The sequence below is a fragment of the Callorhinchus milii genome, unplaced genomic scaffold (assembly GCF_018977255.1).
Source record: "Callorhinchus milii isolate IMCB2004 unplaced genomic scaffold, IMCB_Cmil_1.0 Scaffold14, whole genome shotgun sequence".
Taxonomy (NCBI): Eukaryota; Metazoa; Chordata; class Chondrichthyes; order Chimaeriformes; family Callorhinchidae; genus Callorhinchus; species Callorhinchus milii.
The window spans coordinates 5,587,621-5,607,817 of record NW_024704755.1 but is presented as its reverse complement, the minus strand read 5'-3'; the positions used below and the strand labels follow the sequence as shown (position 1 = coordinate 5,607,817).

Genomic DNA, 20,197 nt, shown 5'->3' with positions numbered 1-20,197 from the left:
AGTGTTGTGACTTTGTATTTCTCGCCCTAACATGTCGGGTGTGGTCCAAGCTGGGAAACTTGCCAGGGAGTGCCCTCATTGCCAAGCTATGCGGGTTTAGCTGGTAAGAGACTCCAGCCGTTACCCCCAACGCACACGCTGGGAGTGGGGGGGGCGGTTCCCGAAGCCATTTTTTTTGGGGGGGGGGGGGCGGGGGGAGAGGGGTTTTGTTTGCCAAACTGCGCCTAATCATACTCCCCCCCCCCCCCCCTCCACCCCCACTACCCCCCCACCCCACCCCCGCAAAACATAGTCCTGTAGCTCAGTGGTTAGAGCACTCGCTTTGCAAGTGAGAGACCTGAGTTCAATTCCAGGCAGAGGGCGAAACCTTGGGCAAGTTTCCTTACTCCACACAGAGCCTAATAATAATCCCTCCAAAACCAAAAACAATAATAAATTGGTCATTTTCAATCTACAACTGTTTGTGGGACATTGCTGTGCGCAATTGGCTGCCGCGTTCGCCCACAAATATACAGTCAATTCACTTTACAGTGTGTTCTGTGAAGCGCTTTGGGACGTCCTCCCGACGTGAAAAGCGCTATATCAAATGCAAGGATTATTATTATTATTATTATTATATAGTCAGTTCACTTGACAATATATTTCCGCGAAGCGCTTCGAGACGTCTCGGAAGACGCGATAAGGCGCCGTATTGCGTCAAACGCGAGGATTATTATTAATACTTTCTGGAATGAGAGCGAGAGAGAGAGAGAGAGAGTTCCCATTCCCATTGCAACACCCTAATGCCATGTGTCCAGGTGGGAATGTAGGGGTTGGACACTCTCCAGCAACAGTGATGGTGATGGGGAGGAAGTCAGACACACACACACACACACACACACAGACGGGACCACGTGGACCCCCCCAGCACGTGACACCAGTGCGGCTTCATCGCTAGGACCCCGCGCGCACGCGCACGAGCGAGAGAGAGCGAGAGAGGTGTCCGCGGCGCCTCACATTTCACAGTCCCGCAACTGTCCGCGAAAGGAAAGACGAAACCAAAATAAAAAATTTTTTTTTAAAAAAAACCCAATAAAAATAAATCGCCCTTTTTAGTGAGAATGACTCCCGAGTTGAGGGGCTTCGGTCAGAGAGCGGGTTAAGTTGGACTGGAGGGCGTCGTCGGCGAGCGGCGCGCGGAGGGCGACCCCCGGGCTGACGTTGGGTTCGGTTCGCGTCAGTTGGGAGGAGAGAGAGATAGAGAAAGGCCCCGGGGATAGAGAGAGAGAGAGAGGGAGTGAGAGAGAGAGAGAGAGGCCTGGACTATGGGCCCGGGTTACGGGCTGCTGTGCGGCTGCCTGCGGGCGGCGGCTGGGCGGGGAGCGGGGCTGTGGAGGCCGGTGAGTAGCGTCGCTGTCACCGCCTCCCCCCCCCCCCCCCCCTCCCCCCGAGGCCTCTCTGGACTTCTTGTCGGTTTCCCTGAGAAGCTTCTTAACCGCCCAAACCCTCCCGGGGGGGCCGCCCGGGGGGGGGTGAGGGGCCGCCCGGGGGGGGTGAGGGGCGGGGGGGGGGGCCGACCCCGGGGGGGGGGGGGGGGGGGGGGGGGGGGGGGGGGGGGGGGGGGGGGGGGGGGGGGGGGGGGGGGGGGGGGGGGCCGGGGGGGGGGGGGGGGGGGGGGGGGGGGGGGGGGGGGGGGGGGGGGGGGGGGGGGGGGGGAGGGCCGGGGGGGTGAGGGCCGCCCGGGGGGGGTGAGGGGGGGGGGGGGGGGGGGGGGGGGGGGGAGGGCCGCCCGGGGGGGGGGGGGGGGGGGGGACGGGGGGGGGGGGGGGGGGGGGGGGGGGGGGGGGGGGGGGGGGGGGGGGGGGGGGGGGGGGGGGGGGGGGGGGGGGGGGGGGGGGGGGGGGGGGGTGAGGGTCGGGGGGGGAGGGCCGCCCGAGCTTCGGTCACAGATTCATCACTCATTCATTCGTTTGTTGTTAGAGACCCCTTTGGGTATGAAAGGCCAAGAAAACTACAGCAGTGTTACAGTTTGTTGAGACTCTTGTGGGAAGAGGCACTTGTGTGGAATGGAGCTGCTTTAGGGTCCGGGTTAAATTACTACTACTAATAATAATAATATAATAATAATATCATCATCATCCTCCTTGCATTTGATGTGGCGCTTTTCACGCCTTCCGGACGTCTCGAAGCGCTCCGCGGAATAGACTGAAGCGATGTTGGCTGTACGTTCGTGGGGCCAAGAAGAATGATGATGATGATGATGATGATAATAATGATGATGATAATAATAAATCCTCGCAGTTGATATCACGCCGTTGAGACGTCTCAAAGCTCGTTCCCGTCTCAAAAACCGGCTCAGGAGATTATCAGTACAGGTGCACGTGTCCATAAATTGATAGAATGTGTGTACGCAGAGATAAGACGCTTGCCGCGCACGCGTGTGTATGTGTATGTGTTCGTGTGTGTGTTTGTGTTACAGTGACCCAGAACAACTTGTCCTAACTGTAGTTAAATTATCTTAATGGGGGAAGGGTGACAAGTATTACTTAAGTAACATTCGCTACACTTGTAAGTAAATGTTTATTATTGAATCTGTTTTCGGAGGTTTTTTGAAATGATAACAACAACAGCAACAAAGATTACACGTGTACAAGCGCCTTTCGCATTGGGAGGACGGCCCAAGGACAGTCAGTGTTTCGGACCCACGTTGGGGGTCGGGATTGGGAGAGGGTGGAGGGCAGGGGTGGGGAAGCAGGGTCGATGAGGAGGGTCTTGAGATGGGTCTTGAAGGAGGCAGGGGAGGGACTGCGGAATGGAGTTCCAGAGGATGGGGCAGAGTGGCAGAAGGCCCGGTGGCAAGGTGAGGAACGTGAAGCAGGCCGGAATCCACTGAGCGGAGGGAGCTGGCAGGATGGTAGGGGGTTAGGAGGTTGTAGAGGTAGGGAGGACCAAGGCCATGGAGGGCTTTGAAGGTGAGGACCAGGATCTTAAACTGTATCTTCTGTGTGATGGGAAGCCAGTGGAGTCGGGCGAGGATGGGGTGATAGGGTCATGATGCCTGGTGCGGGATATAAGCCACTGTATTTAATGCAAGCAAGGCTTTCATTCCTGATCATCCCTTTTTAATGAGTTGTTCTATTCCCTGGCATTACTTAAAAAGATTTTTTTAAAAATGAACATACTGATGATGTTCACTGTGAGTGTTCTCCATACAAAGTTTAATAATTTTTTTTTGTCCCCAGTATTTCAGACCAAACATTGGCAGAAATTTTGCACGTCGAGAAAATATAATCACTTTTAGGCTATGTTCAAAACAACCAAAAGGTAAATTATGGATCGGGCTATCTGTTTTGTTTGTCGGTAGCCTAACAAAACTGTCTTTTGTATAATTTTGTAGTAGTTAATCAGGATTAACCCATGAGAATTTTGGCTTAAGAAAATCTTTGAGCACATTTGATCTCATCCTTCTAATCAGATCTTGGTGTAAAGATATCCTTAATTTTAAACTTGATCTGCATAACACTGAACCTGTGCCCAGTTGTTCTACTACATCTGTTCCTTATTGGGTGTTTTTATAAATATTAAGAGGATTTTTTTCTTCTTGTTTCAGGATTTGAAAAATATTTCTCAAAAAATAAACAAGCAACAGAACCAAAAGCCAACGATACTAAAGGTAAAGCCTGGTCTAAAACTGAGACACAAGCACAAGGATTATGTAATGTTCTGTTGATTATAACCAGGTGAACATTATACGATTCCATTCACCTTAGACCAGAATATCACTTAGTGTTTTTTTAATTTTTAGGATTCCTAGCAGAATTTTGCCATGCAGTGCTACTCAGCTGTGTGGGGTCATGCATTTGTTTTTCCACATAAAGATGATGAACTGGGGTTTGACTTGAGAGTGCCCCCATGGACCAGATAGTAGAGTTCTCTATTGGGTTGAAATTCCGGTTGGCGTTTTCAGCCATTATAATTGCTAATTTCCAAAGATATAATGTGTAATACCGACCAGCATTTCAGCTCATGTACTTTCACCTCATGAAGTATTTAGCTTGTGTCTGTGACATACAGAACTTCGGCACAAAATCTAAGGCACTGACACTGTAGGGCCACTATATGCAGCTTACTGTATTGTGCTTTGTGTCCAGCCTCTATTTTGTGTACATGCACAGGGTGCCGTTTGCTACGTGATCGTTACCTGTACGCATATTCTGTGTTTGTATCTACGTGAGGGAGATTTAGGCAAACCTACATGGACATGGTGGCTGACGTGACCTTGGAACACATTGAATGATGTTGCTTCGCGCATGACAGCGTGTGATCCTGACCCTCCTCTTGCTAATCAGTAGTAGTCCCTTTTAGATGCTTAGTGTAGCACAAATACTACTACCAGTCATTGCTAAAATCAGCACAGGGTACAGAATTTGTTTGTGACATGTGTGGCAACTTGTTTGGGTGCCATTGATGGTGTTCTTGTAACCTAAACCCAGCTTTAAGTACTATTATTGTAATCTCAGGTCAGTCTGACTATTTCCTAGCTTCATTATGCTGCAAATACTAGTCCATCAGCTCCCATCATTGGATTGCATAAAGTTGTACTGGTCATGGCCCCAGATGAGAAGGACGTTTTCCAAATTAAATACTAGGTGACATTATTCAATGTTTGCTATACTTTTTATCAATAGCAGCTGACCTAAAGTCCAAGGCGTCCGGAGGAAGCAGTGGAGGTGGAGGTGGGGCAGGAGGCAACAGGAAGAGAGGTGGGAAGAAAGACCAATTCACCTGGTGGAGCCGCATTCAGAAGGTTTGTATTTTGGGGAGAAAAAGGCAACAACTGATTAGTGGCTCAATGGGTTAGGTTACTGCACTTAACATTTATTTGAAACTCTTATTGTTAAAATGTGAAGGTTGGTTGAGAATTTTATACTGCAGAGAGGGGCTGAATGGCTGAAACTAGTTGACAACTGATTAGTGGCCTCCTGCATGTCCCTCGTGTCCTCTGTTCCATGATCAGCGGCCCCGCTGTCAGCCACTATGCCCCAAAACTCTGGAATACTCTGCCTCAGTCCCTCTGCCTCGCACCTTCCTTCCCCATCTTCAGGTCACGTCTGGAGACCTTTTTGACCATGCTTATGATCACCCCCTTCTGGCTTGTAATCGTGCTCTGGGACTCTACCCTGAGTAAGCGATGTTATATAAATGCAAGTTGTTATTAAACAGTTTTGTGTCATATTTTCTAACTCCAGGGAGACTTTCCATGGGAGGATAAGGAATTTCGATACTTGGTTATAGGAATTGCTGGATCTCTCTCTGGATTTCTATATTTGTACACCAGGAATCCAGGCAGGGAGATCACCTGGAAAGATTTCGTCAATCATTACCTGGCTCGAGGAATGGTAAGTAATTTTGTAATGCTTCAAACCTGTATTCCTATTTGATGATCTTCCAGAAAAAGTAATTTATGGTTCATTGCAAGTAGTCTGTCATCTGAGTAAGATCATTGCTTTTGAAACCTTAGTCTCATTTTTCCATTTCAGGTAGATCGTCTAGAAGTTATCAACAAACAATTTGTCCGTGTAATTTTCATCCCAGGGACTGTGACCGCCGATGGGGTAAATCTAATTTGACCTAAACATTTCTATTTGGGTTTTCCTATCAAAGCCTTAGGACGTCCTCCCGTCGTAAAAAGCGCTATACAAATGTAATTTGTTATTGTTTTGTGATAGGGTATGTGTGAATAACAGACCAGCATTTCTGTCGCACGATGCAAACGCAGTATAATAGCCAAGCATGAAGTGCTTATAATTACATTTTTATATAAATATTTAATGATGCTACATAGAATCTGATTTAAGAATTGAATGTTGCAAATGTTTTTAGTTTTTTTTGTAGCCTCTTATTCGTTACTAGTTTCTTAAATTACTCGCATTCTGTTCACAATTTATCCCTGAATGGAAAAAAGTCATTTAATGTTTATACTTATAAAAGTTTATAGCAATAACATTGAATGTGAATTTGGTAAAGTACAATTGCTAAATGTATAATCGATAGACAGAAATATAGCTTAAAGGTGTCGAGCCAATAGAGGGCACTCATGTTCAGTACTCAAGCATACTCTGCAGCAGTGATTAAGGTCTCATTACCAGGTTTTGAGAATCAGACCATTTCTAAAGCAAAGTCATAAGCACAGCGTGTTTAGTTTTGTTCAGTGTTTTATTCACTATTTTCTTAAATAATTCTATTAAATTCAGAAAAAAACTTTATTAATCACTTTTGTGTGTTTCTCCCCTCTTCCCTGCCCCCCGCCCCCCACTCATTTTTGCAGAGCTATGTGTGGTTTAATATTGGCAGTGTGGATACCTTTGAGCGCAATTTGGAAAATGCTCAGCTGGAGTTAGAAATAGAATCAGCTAATCGTGCAGCAGTGGTGTACAATACCGAGAGTGATGGGTGAGTGGCCCCCTATGTTCTGTGGAATTTCTTTGTCCATTATCGTTTTTGATGCCCAAGATACTCCAGGCTTGTTGGAATTATTGAGATCTCTGGTGTCGGGCATTAATCACCATGGAAGAATACTTAATAGCTCTGTGCTACACCAGTCAGGTCATTTGACTGTATGTAATTTGGTCTTGTTCTGTCTAAACCAATAGCTTCAAGCTATAGTAGAATTCATTGTATTTACTGTTTAAACAGTAATAAACAAAAACAGACTTTAGAAATAGACACTTTAAAACAGAATTTTTTTTAAAAAAAAGTTAACTTAATTCTTTGTAACCTCCTGTTTGCAGGCACAGAAGCAGTAAGCAATGTGTGATTATATGTTCAGGATCAGTTTTCTCTGATATAATCTATAATTACAATTCACATGTTTTGAATTGCCTATGAAACAAATTGTATTCAATTTTTAATTGATTTGTTTCTACACGAATTATGCTATATAATTGCAAATGATTACTATTTACAGTATAGCAAATTTATAGTATAACATTTTTCAAGATTTCCTAAAATGATTCATCGCTTGGAACTGATCAATTAACTACAAAATCTGGAATGTTTGTTTTATATACTACACCGGTAAATGTGATCCTTGCATGAAATTTTGAGGTGTACTTCAGCTTAAAAAAAAGTTTCAAGTTAAGAATGAAAAATTGAATGACTGACTGACCATGTGTTAAGGTTGATTTAATGCTCTCAATGCGCTGCTGTATCTTAGGGGTGAATGCTCTTTGATCGGTGTTTTGTTCTACATTTAGTTCATTCATGATAAGCATGGTCCCAACTCTCCTGCTCATTGGATTCCTGCTCTACACATTGCGACGAGGGTCAATGGCAGCCGGCCGTGGGGGGCGGAGCGGGGGACTGTTCAGTGTGAGCGAAACCACAGCAAAAATACTGAAAGACGAAATTGATGTAAAATTTAAGGATGTGGCGGGATGTGAAGAAGCTAAGTTAGAGATTATGGAGTTCGTCAACTTTCTGAAAAACCCCAAACAATACCAGGATTTGGGAGCCAAGATTCCAAAGGTATGGAAACTAACACGTTAATATGCAACAATGATAATTACAGCACCAGAGTGGCCTGGGGGAATTTATCGGTTTGGGGTAAAATGTAATTGATTGTTTAGATTATTGGCCTCCTTTATAAAGATTGTAGTGCTTAACTGCATATTTTATCTTTCATACGTTCTTGGTGACATTTTCCTAAGGCTTCTAAATTATAATTTTAGTTGAACAAATCACTCTTCCTCAGAATACTGTGGTTTCAATTAATTGCATTCGTGGAGTCCTGTAGCTCAGTGGTTAAAGCACTCGCTTTGCAAGCGAGAGACCTGAGTTCAATCCCAGGCAGGTCAGGGCGAAACCTTGGGCAAGTTTCCTTACTCCACACAGAGCCTAATATTAATCCCTCCAAAACCAAAACAATAATAAATTGGTCACTTCAATCTACGACTGTTTGTGGGACATTGCTGTGCGCAATTGGCTGCCGCGTTCGCCCACAAATATACAGTCAATTCACTTTACAGTGTGTTCTGTGAAGCGCTTTGGGACGTCCTCCCGACGTGAAAAGCGCTATATCAAATGCAAGGATTATTATTATTATTATTCACAGTTGGTCTCATTTTAATTCTCCTGTTTTGGAAAATTCTTACTGTGGATCTGAACCTGTCCAAATTTCAGTAAAAAATTTACAGTGACCTCTCATTGATTACAGGGTGCTGTCCTAACTGGACCTCCAGGTACTGGAAAAACCTTGTTGGCTAAAGCGACAGCTGGGGAAGCTAATGTTCCTTTTATAACTGTGAATGGTTCTGAGTTCTTAGAGATGTTTGTCGGTGTTGGACCTGCCAGGGTAAGTTATGTGTCTTAAGTTATGTATGTGGAACTGTTACGTGTCACTGTTTGCTCTAAATTTAGTTAGAATTTATAGTGTTACCCTCATGATCTTTAGACTACACTTTTACAGTGTATCCGGTGAAGCACTTTGAGATGTCCTCCAGGTGTGAAAGGAGCTAAATGAAATACGATTATAATATTACCATAAAGATCAGGAACGTAATACTTGCTTAGTGTTAATTACTTTTTTATGTTTCAGGTGAGGGATATGTTTGCGATGGCACGGAAGAATGCCCCCTGCATTCTTTTTATAGATGAGATCGATGCTGTTGGAAGGAAACGGGGCAAGGGGAACTTTGGTGGCCAGAACGAACAGGAAAATACTCTAAATCAGCTGCTAGTAGAGATGGATGGTAAATGCGTAGCATACATGTTGTTACGATTGGTAACTAGTTAGTACAGAAGCTACTGAAATATTGCATAGGAATTAATCCCAAATTAACAATAATCCGTGCATTTGGTATAGCGGTTTATCACGTCAGTTGGACGTCTCAAAGTGCTTCAAAGGAATTACTGTGAAATGGAGTGATAGTCTGTTTGTAGGCAAACACAGAAGCACAATTCCACATAGCAATGTCCCTCAAACAGTCATGAAACACCATACTTTTAAGTTTAATAGAAGATGCCAACTAAAATTATATCTGGAGGCCTCTTGTGTAAGATGAAAGACACAATATTGGATTTGCTCAAGATTTGAGGTTCTTGGTGTCTGCAGGGAAGGAGCTTTGTAATATCTCAAGTCTTCTAAAGTGTTTTTCTGTTTTGAAGACCATAGTATGCATAGATCACAATGACAAACTAATCAGCATCATGAATTATAAATTAACCACTAAGACAGGAAAAGAAGGATTAGAGTATAGATGTACATATTTTTAAATATCCGTACTCCAGGGGAAAAAACTGCAGTAAGACAATGGTCCTTTCTTTCAGAACAGCTGCCAAAGTCTCTTTGCGACTGGATTTTTTTTTGAGTCACATGGACTCCTCGAGGAATCTGTCTAGTATAAGCATCACATTGATTCTGCATCTGACTCCTCTCTGGATATTTCTGCAGTTGAGATGCAAAGTCACAGGGATTTGGAATGTGAGATCTCTGCGGAGAGCTCAGCTGAACAAATTCTATTGCAAAGTGATATTGAATATTAAGTGAATCTCTTTCCTCTGAAGCTCATTTTCTCAAGTATTTCTGTACGTTTTGTCAATTCAGTCTTTTAACATTTCTTGTTATTTTGGTGAGGATTGCACATTGTGTTTGGTCACAGTACATTCCGTTACCTGTGTCTATAGGTCCGTACGTATGATAATGCTGCTTCCTGAGGATTGACTGGACCAAATTATAAATACAATAGTTTTTTGGTGATGAGAGATGGGTAGTACGAGTAGGGATGGTGGCTCAGGGTTTCACTGGGATCGGTGAGATTCGGTGTCCTTATTGTATGTTTGGGGGGTAGGGGAGGAGCTGGTGCTGTGAATATCTGAGAATGGATTCATTGTTGGGGATGGATGGATTGAGTGGGCTCAAACCTCCTGATACTCATGTGATAAACATGGGGATACAAATCTGTTGATAAGCTGGATAGTCTTTCCAGTGAAGTCTGGTGTTACAATCCTTTCACTCCAGACACATTGTCAGTTTTTGTAAAGGAGGAGCTTATAGCATTGTTTTCTAAATACATAGTACATTTGTGAAGTATTGTAGCGTGACTGATGACCTGGGATGTAGCATCTATTCTCTGCAGTCGTTTTGAACAAAACCGACACCCATAGTATTTCCTAGAAATTTGTCGAACCGAAACCTTATACTGAGCTCCAGTGTCTATTTAGGCCTCGTGAAGAATGACACATGCCAAACTATTTCAGAATGAGACCTGGCATTTAACCTATTTAAATCTGAATTTCCCTTTTGAAAACCTCTTGATCCAGGGATTGACCTCCTGCTCAATCTCCTGCCATCTGTCATGCATCACGCAGAATCTTCTCAGTTAGCTTTCCATTGCTTTCCTCGTGGGTCCATATCTCCTGAAACATAGGCCAGAGAAAATCATGCTCACACTCAGGCTGTCATTGCTACAAACTTGACTTACTTGCTGGAGTTCTGCAAGAAGCCAATTCCACCGGATTAACTTTAGTGAAAGATCTCGATGGGACCTTATCGGAGGTGGTGGGGAAGCTGCCTGAGTGAGGATGGGTTACTCCACTTATGAAGTGCTGGTGATTCCTTGATCTGCCTTGGCCAGTGCCCCAACCAATTGTTAGAGTAAAAAAAGATTATGTCTCAAAATTGGCATTAGTTAAAGTAGCCTTAAGATACTGTTAAGTTTCAGTGCTGATGGCATAACTCCATTGTTTATCTTCTGAACCAGTATACATTTGATATTTGTATTTTTTTTCCGTTTGTTTTAATCTTTTTATGAGTAGATTTTTTTACGTCTATTCTTTTAGGGTTCAATACAAGTACCAATGTTGTAATTCTGGCTGGAACAAATCGGCCTGACATTCTGGATCCTGCTCTGATGAGGCCGGGCCGATTTGATAGACAGATTTATATTGGTAAGTTGACAGCAATGCGTAACTCAGCCAATAAAATATGTGATTCTGTCTATGAGTTGCCTGAAGGTTGATAAAGATCAGCTTATTTGTGCTAGACTTTTTCTTGAATGGATCTTCCTTAATTGAGTGCTACTATAATTGATGATCTTTGAGTGAGTGGACTTTCCTTGACTTGAGCCTGCAGTGATATTGATATGAAGTTAGTGCCATATAGCAATGCTTTGCCACCAAACTGCTTGTAATTTCTTGAATAAATGGAGTGACTTGGACAGCAATCGACTTTTTGGTACCAAAGATGTTTCTTCTAAATTATAGGGTTGGAGACATTGCTTTATAATAATCCTTGCATTTGATATCTTACTTTATCTCATTGTTAATGTTCTAAAGAGCTTTATAGAATTTACTATAAAATGTAGTGACTGTTTATCTGTATTTGTAATTGAAATATTAGAAAAACAATCAGAGCATTTGTTTCAACAGTTTTTAAATATTCTTTTTGCGACAGATTGTTCTGCCCTGTGCATGATAATTCACCAAGAAAAACTAGAATAGATCAGTTTTGAGGAATGCAGTTTAAAACTGAATTGCACTGGAGCGCAGCTGCCAAGATCACTTTAAAAAGTGATTCTTTGGTAGTGTGCAGTATGTAATCAAATAAATCCAGACAATTCATTCAGAAATGTTTCCTTAAAGAAAGGTTCCTTAGTGATCAAATGAATGCTTACAAACTGTCTCATTGAACGTGTTCTGCAGTTACGGATATTAAAACAAGACGGGTTAACTGCAGAATAAATTCAGTTTGTAGGCTTTTAATTTTTTGTGATTCTATTGCTTGTCATAATTGGTCTAAACCAGGTTCAAGGCTGTATTTTGTCATACAGGTCCTCCTGATATCAAAGGACGGGCATCCATTTTTAAGGTCCACTTGAGTCCATTGAAAATGAACACAAGTATCAAAAAGGAAGATTTGGCGCGTAAACTGGCTGCACTCACTCCCGGATTCACTGGTGAGTCGAACACGGAGGCTATTTGAAAGAGATTTGCCTCCATTTTAATGTCTTTGCAGAGATTCAAGAAGTGAGTTTGAATGTTACCACACAAAATGAACTATATCTTGCCTGCAAGCCCTGCTTTGATTCTGTTGTGACAATTCATGTACTGTACATTTTGGAAAACTCTTCTACATCCAAGTGTTGGCTGCATTATATTAGCTCAGTTAATCTCGATTTTGAGCTGCGCCATCTAGGTGTAGATAATCTTTATTCCAAAAAATCTTTTTTGTATAAAATAGTCTTCATTGCACTCTGCAGTCCCTGGAAGGTGTTGATGAGAAATCATCATGCTGTTAAAATCAGGTCTCAGTCCTACAAACGTCTTTCCTGATTGGAAATCTATGGATTCTGTAATATATTTGGCAGAAAGCCTCTTAAAAGCAGGTGACCAAAAATGTTGTATTGTTTACCATTTGGGTTTAACATAATCTACAAACTGATGCAGGATATTTCTCTTTAACAGGTGCCGATATCGCTAACGTGTGTAATGAAGCCGCTCTTATTGCTGCTCGACATTTAAACGATTCAATCCATGCAAACCACTTTGAGCAGGCGATTGAGCGTGTGATTGGAGGTGAGGCAAATAGTGTATGCAGAATGACTTGCACCCAATACAGTCAGATCCCATTTGAAATGGTGGTTTAGAGCCATAACATCAAACCCTGGGTTATAACTTTATGTTATAAATATGAGTGCCACTCAGTGCTTAATGGTATCAAGTCGCCTTTTCCAGTGATGAATAGTTGACTCCCTGAGTGTGCTAACATCGGGAGGTCTCTATGCTATGTTCAGGAAGCCAGACGGTCAGCACCAGGAGCCCACGAAACCACAGAGCCTTGGTACAACCTTGCTAAAGCAATTCAGTGTTATACTGGGGACCAAATGTATCTTTGTATTCTGCTCTCTATTTTCATGCTCTTTATTTTTTTTTCCATCCTTGTAAATGAAGGATAGCGATCGTCTCCAGCAATGATGAGATCTGACAGTTCTTTCATGAGCTTCAAGATGAAGTGAGGTCTTTGAAAGAGTGCTTAGATCTTCCATCCATGATAATACGTTCTCTTATTCTGTGCCTGTAAATCTTCCAATAAAGCTGAAAATTGATCTTTTACAATCTGAAAACTTTAAGCTGCTGCCATCAATTCAAGGCATGTGAAAAATTGAAGGCTGTTTACACAAGTAAATTAGACTGCATAACTTACCGACTCTTAGCACTTTTGTTTGCTTCTTGTTCAACTTTTGCTCCTTTTTTTTAGGGCTGGAGAAGAAAACACAGGTGCTACAACCAGAGGAAAAAAAGACTGTTGCGTATCATGAGGCTGGACATGCAGTTGTCGGCTGGTTCCTGGAACACGCTGATCCGTTACTTAAGGTAGAAATTTACAAGTGGTGGTGGTGTATGGGGAGAGGGGGGGATTATCTATTTAATTTCTCATTTAATAGGGTAAACGTGTTTAGTATCATAGAATTTTGGGACATTAAAGTGTGCTTGTGTTCCTCTCTCTGATTCATCCAGTTTACGATTTTCTGATCTCATGCTGTTTGTCTCAGAGAGAGAATGAGGAAATTCTTCAATCAGTGCTGCTTTTGTTTAGCCAGATGAATGAATCAATGATAAAGGCCTTGGACAATATGCCTGAGTGTTGTATTAGTTGAGGAACAACGCCCATTACAGTAACCATAAAGTGCATTTGGATAAAAGTTCTTGTATTCAGCATATATTAATATATATGTTCAGTTGGGTCAAGATGACCCATTAAATCAAATATTTCAAATATGGATGTAAATGGATGTGTATCACTGATCTAAGCTCTGTTTAGCATCTGTACTGCTATTGTTTCTTGTTGAAGCTAAATGTCTAGAATAAGTTATCTTGAAAGAGTTTGTTGAGGCAGTTTTTTTTAACCTAAATGTAAATAAATTATTCATTGGCTTTTTACGCATCTCTATTGAGTATTGAGTCTGGTTCAACCCATATTCGAGACCAGAATTATTGCAGATCCCTCATGTTTTGGATTACCAAAATATTATAAATTTGACGTGTAATTTTTTTTTCTGCAGGTGTCCATTATACCCCGTGGAAAGGGCCTTGGGTATGCTCAGTATTTGCCTAAAGAGCAGTATCTCTACACAAAGGAGCAGCTGTTTGATCGTATGTGCATGATGCTTGGTGGCCGAGTATCTGAGAAGATATTCTTTGGTCGCATCACCACAGGTGCACAGGACGATCTGAAAAAAATCACGCAGAGTGCTTATGCTCAGGTAAATCTTCACTTATAGGCGACTGAAGGTCGGTGCACTTAGTGGAGGTGGGAGAGCATTAGCATCAGCTTAAAAAAAATCAGATATCCATCAAGAATCCTAGTCTTGGTTTTGAGCTGCCTTTAAACGGAAGAGTGAGGAGTTTCAGAATATCATCTGCTGCTAAGTATTGGTTGTTTGCAGGGAATTGTTTCTAAATGCTTTTTGGGGCACGTTCTTTGTGTTTTGCAGATTGTTCAGTTCGGCATGAGCGATAAACTTGGGCAAGTTTCCTTTGACCTTCCACGCCAGGGTGATATGCTCATTGAGAAGCCTTACAGTGAACAAACCGCACAGATTATTGACGAAGAGGTTCGGGCTCTTATCGGTGCTGCAAATCAGAGAACATTGGAATTGCTAACAGAGAAACGAGTGGAAGTTGAGAAAGTAAGTGACTGTTTCAGTGTCGTTTCCTCACTAGGTGACTTCTCCGTGTCATTTCAATAAGTGCTTCATTGCTGCTGTAAATTAGAGTACGGTTATGCTATATACGAGCTAAATCCCACATTTTTATTTGGGAACATTCCTGCAGCTCCACACACTTCTTGATTGACATCTACTCAATAACTTGCAATCTAATACTGGTTGTTATTTTCTTTCGATAATTTCAAATGTTTGATACCATCACCACTGCTTATATTCTTGGTTATAAAATATTTTGCCCACAAAATATAGTCAATTCACTTTACATTATGTTCTGTGAAGCGCTTTTGAGACGTCTCGAAGACGTGTTAAGGCGCTATATCACATGCAAGTATTATAATACTTTTGTAGCTCAGTTTTCATTAGTACCAATACAACACAATCTTCCTGATGCATAAATCAAAATGAGATATGTTTTATAACTTCACATTTAGTGGAGGATTTTAATCTATGCTCAGTAAAAACAAAGTGAGTAGCACATTTCCTTGACAACTGGAGACTGTGGAGAAGCCATATGCTGCTTTTATGCCGGGTTCTTTTTGGTGACTGATTTATTTTAAGACTAGAAAGTCAGGGAAGGAGGAGAATGAAAATAGTATATAATTCTTACCTCCTTATCTTTGCCCCCTCTTTGCTTAGTTTGTACTCCTATATAGGTAGTTGAGTATACCTGATTAAAATGATTATTCCTTACTTGAGATTTCTGTCTGGACATTTTTTCCCAATTGAAGTTAAATTACTGTTATTTTTCAGCCTGGGTGATGTGTAGAGTAACTCACATTTTACCCTAATCATTGCATTTTATTTAATCCGGGGGATTGTTAGGCAGAACACTGGGTGAAAACTTCCTTTCTCTTTGCAATTAATGCAACGGGATTTTTAACATACATCTGAACTAGCACACAGGACCTTTGCTTAACATCTCATTCTAAGGGCTGCACCTCTGATTGTGCATCATTTCTCCAGCACTGTACTGGAGTGTCAGCTTAGTCGATGACCTCAAAGTGCTAACTTGGGACTTGAACCCACAACCTTCTGACCCAGAGTTCAGAATGATTGGCATAGGTTAACTTTCATGTAAAATCTTAATTAATGCACAGGATGCAAGATCGAAAGGATCACTGATAGAACTTGCACCCCTTAATAATAATAATAATACGTGCATTTGATATCGCACTTTTCATATCTTCTAGATGTCACAAAGCGCTTCACAGAATATATTGTAAAGTGAATTGACTATGTTTTGTGGGTGAAACTCCCTCATCACAAATGTTCATGACAATTTACTGTATTAAAACATCAGGTTTTAGTTCTATAATTAATTTTCTGTGTTTGCTACATTTTGTCAGGTGGCAAAACGATTGTTGGACAAAGAAGTACTCGATAAAAGCGACATGGTTGACCTTTTGGGGGCACGACCTTTTTCAGAGAAATCCACGTACGAGGAGTTTGTAGAAGGAACCGGCAGTTTTGAAGAAGACACGTCCTTGCCAGAAGGACTGAAGGACTGGAATCGTGAGAGGGAGCCAAGCATTGAGGAACTGCCAGAGAAACAGCCCACTTGAAATAAATCTGTGCAACTCTCTACTAATTGTAGAACTTGGTAACATCCAAATTGAAACATTTGCTTTTCTCGTATAAGGTGAGATGGCTGAGAACACTAGAGAATGGATGAATTTTCACTTGTCCTAAAAAGAGATTGATTGCTATTTGTTGATGGAGCATGACTTGAGTGAGTCATGCAGTTCAGTGTTGCCTTGTACCAAGCAGAATTGTAATTGGTGACTGAGCCCATCAATTCCCCGGAACAAAACTGAAGCTGCTAAATAAACCTTTTCACTTCATTTCTCTCCTCAATCTTCTTGGGAGCATTGGAGAATAAGTGACGGTGAACTCAAATGAGAATTTTAAATGTTTCATTTAATAAATAGACCACATTCCAATGGTTGTAAACTGGCAATTGCAAGAGAGAATTTGTTTTATTCGTGTGAGAATTTTGACTGCACACATTTCTGAGTCTATAGGTCATTGTCATTTATGTAAATTCTTATTGAAGTTCTGAAACATTTGTGCCTTTGTTCAGCTTTCCTCTTATGTGTGCTGTGCAAATATAAATTCACAAGCATCAAACACATTTCAATAAAGATGTTTTCCATGCACAGTAGGTCAATCAGAATTAGAGAGAGAGGGAGAGAAGGAAGGTTTATATAGGTGTGACACAATTTGTTTTGTGGTCTGGTCCTGCTTGCCCTCAAAGGGGATTCTCAGCCTAGTTTGTATAGTTCTGATGAAGGCTCAGTGTTTGAAGGTATCAAACCCATCTTCCTCTTTCAGATACCAGTTTTCAGCTTTTCTATCTGGTTTCTTTAACTGAAGTTGGGTACGGCCTTGTTGTGCTCACACAATTATGTAAGTATGACAGTATTTTTCTGCTGTTGTGATAAGTCGTTGCACTGTACTTCTCTTTCACTCCACAAAGAGACCCTAATGGAATTACACCAGCCACCGAAACATGAGAGCTGCGAGCTAGCATCAGTTGAGCTCAAGATAAATATTCAGTTTCTTAAATTTGTAGTTTTCACAGGAATGCAGTTGTTTGGTGTAGGATAAATATATTTATTACTGTTCCTGTATTTATTTTTTGGGGAGTAATTGTAGTATGAAAACAGAATGTGGTAAAACATCTTGAATAAGCTGAAATGAAGAGCTTTATCCCACCATTTCTTTCAGTATTTATTCAACATATTGATGCCACAGAGTATTTCCATCTTTAAAATATCTTTGTGACTCCTGGTGATTCAGGATCAAATGAACATTACTTCCAGAATGTGAAGTGACTTGGCTAAACATATCCCTTCACTTTCATGACCAACTGTAGTATAATTAAACAATGGCCTTCATTTCTCAGCAGTGTACAGGGACAGCTGCTGTGTTGTCTAAAAGCCTGTATCCCGCAGGGTGTAATTAAAACACGGGAATATTTTTTGGTGATTGAAGACATTCCTGGCACAAAAATGATCATTGCTATTCTGCTGTATTTCATGGTGTTTGATTTCACTCTTGAAATTCATCTTGAGACGATGGTGTCTCCAATTAAATGTTTGTACCCAAATTATTCAAATGTGGCTAATTACAATGTCCTTCAGCTGCAGGGCAGCCTTTGTATACTGTTTGTGTTGTGAATTACCAATGATCGATACATGGATTACAATTTCCCTTCGTTTTTTGATGGGGCCGATCCAATCTGACAAATATATTTTGCCTTTCCATGTGACAATAGATTATTGTATAATAGACATTTGTAAGAAACTCTCCAAGACTGTATTTAGTTAAACAGTACAGACTTTTATTTTAGCTTTGTGCCTTATTAAACTTCCATCCAGTTCCCTTGTTCCCTGCAGAATATCAGTGGAAAATAGATAACCATCCAAAATGACAGAAGCTGATTTTGAGTATTTATTAAATGATTTTATTTATCTGTTGTGCTTTTGATGAAACATTGATGATTTTATAACGGAAAATCAGCAACTAGGCTGAGAGGATAATTTTCTAGATAAAGAACAGCATTACTCTAATAGTCTTTAAGCTTAATGTACTGCGGTTTTGTGTGGGGAAAGAATCTATGTAAGAAATGTTTGTCTAAAAATGATTCAGCCTGTCAATGAGGAGATATCCTTAATGATTAAAGAATTGAAATATTGGTAAAAGTGTCTAAAGTTAATAATAATAATCCTTATCACTTTGTTGAGACATCTCGAAGCACTTCACAGAATATATTGTAAAGTGGATTGACAGTGGGTGAAATGTGGCATTCTATTGCGGACAGCAGTGTCCCACAAACAATTGTGGATCGAGTTACCAAATTTATTTTTGAGGGATTATTACCCCCAGAAAGCAATCCACCAATCGACCAACAACTGAATTCCCACTTCCTGCAAGGTAAACAAAGGCACGTGGAGTAAGGAAACTTGCCTAAGGTCCAGGAATCAAGCCCAGGTCCTCTCGCAGCAACATGACTTCACAGTACCGTAAAGTTGACAATCCGTACATTTCCTTGTAGTTTGAACGCTCTTGGAGAATTGAAGTTTCTCAGGTGGATATGCTTGCAGTGGGGAAACTGATCACTGACAGAAGTGTATCAGGTTACAACTTCAGTAATTTGTTGCTCCCTGAATGCACACATCTCAACATTTGTTCTTCCAGTTACTTTTGATATCCGTCTAGCATGCCTCTAAAATATCATAAACCGTTTACTGAATGCTGCAAATACAATACGGCAGTTTATTTTTAACATCCTGCCAACCTAAGTGGTGTTACAATAACTTCTGATTTAACCTAAAATCCATTGACCTGATTTTACTCTGTTTTGAAATCAAGTCTTCTAACAGCTATCCCTTGTGCATTTGACAGAGCACCACAGTGACCTATATATTAAATAACATTGCTGAATAAATAGACCCTGCTGTGTGGAGTAGTTATAAATATTCTAGCAATTTGATCAGTTTGTGATGTCTTGGGCTACATTAATGGCATTATATCTTTAATTTGATTTAACTTGATTCCCATTTGTACGTGCAATCCAAATGCAGGGCACTACAGATGAGTCCGTGGCAGGGAGGCAAGTTGGAGAGGAGAGATAAAACCTGACAGTTTTTTTTGTTTACTCTCACCTTGGTTGCACTTATTTTGGCTAACACAGAGCTAATGTAGTGGGGGTTTGGACAGCTTGAGGGCTAAAGAAAATGGTGTCTGACACAATATAAAAGATGTGATGCATCTATCCCCCCGCATGACCCAATTCAGCCACCACGCAGTGCATTACCTATTTCATTTATATTCAGTCGTATTTGCTTAAATCCATGATAATCCTATATCTTCTAAAATATTAATTTCATATCCATTCTCCCTTATGTTGTCAGCATTTCTAAATGGTACCTAGATTGAACTTTATTATTAGTTTGAAAATTAAAGTAAAACTTGATGAGATCTCATTGGGATTTGTTTTGTGGAATAAAGGAATAGAATCGATTAAATTACAGTTTCACCGTGCCCTGATCCCTTGAGGAAATTCTCAGCTGAATTTTTTTTGAACATCAGCTTTAAATGGTGTGAGACAGCATTTCTAGCTTATTGCTGCACTTTCCTGCTAATGATGGGTAAATCAAATCTAGTGTGGATAAAACTGTCATTGATTAATGATGTTTATTAAGTATTTCATTTCAAATGTTAAGAGACAGTAATTTCTATTTGATATTTAATAGAAATATTTAAAAATAATTCAGGCTTACAATAGTTTCATATTTTTTAATACAATTATTAATATACAGTTACCATTAGTTGTAAAGAAAATGTAGAGAACATAAAGGTGATTCATTTTGTTAGGCCAGTAATTTACATATATATCCCAAGGAATTCATCCTTGGCTGTTGTGAAGAATCTACTTTTATGAATAATTGTATGTTTTAACCATCATTCAAGCAACTAAGCAAATGTTA

General features: G+C 41.0%; 1 protein-coding gene across 2 annotated transcripts; it reads left to right on the top strand.

The window, feature by feature from the left end:
* Nucleotides 1-1,181: 1,181 nt before the first annotated feature.
* On the top strand, nt 1,182-18,409 carry LOC103176003 (AFG3-like protein 2). 2 transcript variants are annotated; one of them, XM_042340310.1, is made up of 17 exons: nt 1,182-1,379; nt 3,222-3,303; nt 3,590-3,652; nt 4,671-4,786; nt 5,229-5,378; nt 5,520-5,594; nt 6,308-6,432; nt 7,236-7,506; nt 8,195-8,332; nt 8,576-8,729; nt 10,819-10,926; nt 11,808-11,933; nt 12,442-12,552; nt 13,235-13,350; nt 14,040-14,240; nt 14,472-14,666; nt 16,052-18,409. In XM_042340310.1, the coding sequence occupies exons 1-17, from the start codon at nt 1,305-1,307 to the stop codon at nt 16,265-16,267; spliced, it is 2,322 nt and encodes a 773-aa protein (XP_042196244.1). In that variant the 5' UTR covers nt 1,182-1,304; the 3' UTR covers nt 16,268-18,409. The 2 variants fall into 2 exon arrangements, with proteins under 2 accessions (XP_042196244.1, XP_042196243.1); XM_042340309.1 differs by having other exon boundaries at nt 4,668-4,786.
* Nucleotides 18,410-20,197: the final 1,788 nt, after the last annotated feature.

Excerpts from the sequence above, each read along its gene's own strand:
- LOC103176003 (XM_042340309.1), top strand. The coding sequence starts at position 1,305 with ATGGGCCCGGGTTACGGGCTGCTGTGCGGCTGCCTGCGGGCGGCGGCT. Across the intron at positions 8,333-8,575 it reads TCGGTGTTGGACCTGCCAGG|GTGAGGGATATGTTTGCGAT; the intron begins GTAAGTTATGTG and ends TTTATGTTTCAG. Across the intron at positions 8,730-10,818 it reads GCTGCTAGTAGAGATGGATG|GGTTCAATACAAGTACCAAT; the intron begins GTAAATGCGTAG and ends CTATTCTTTTAG.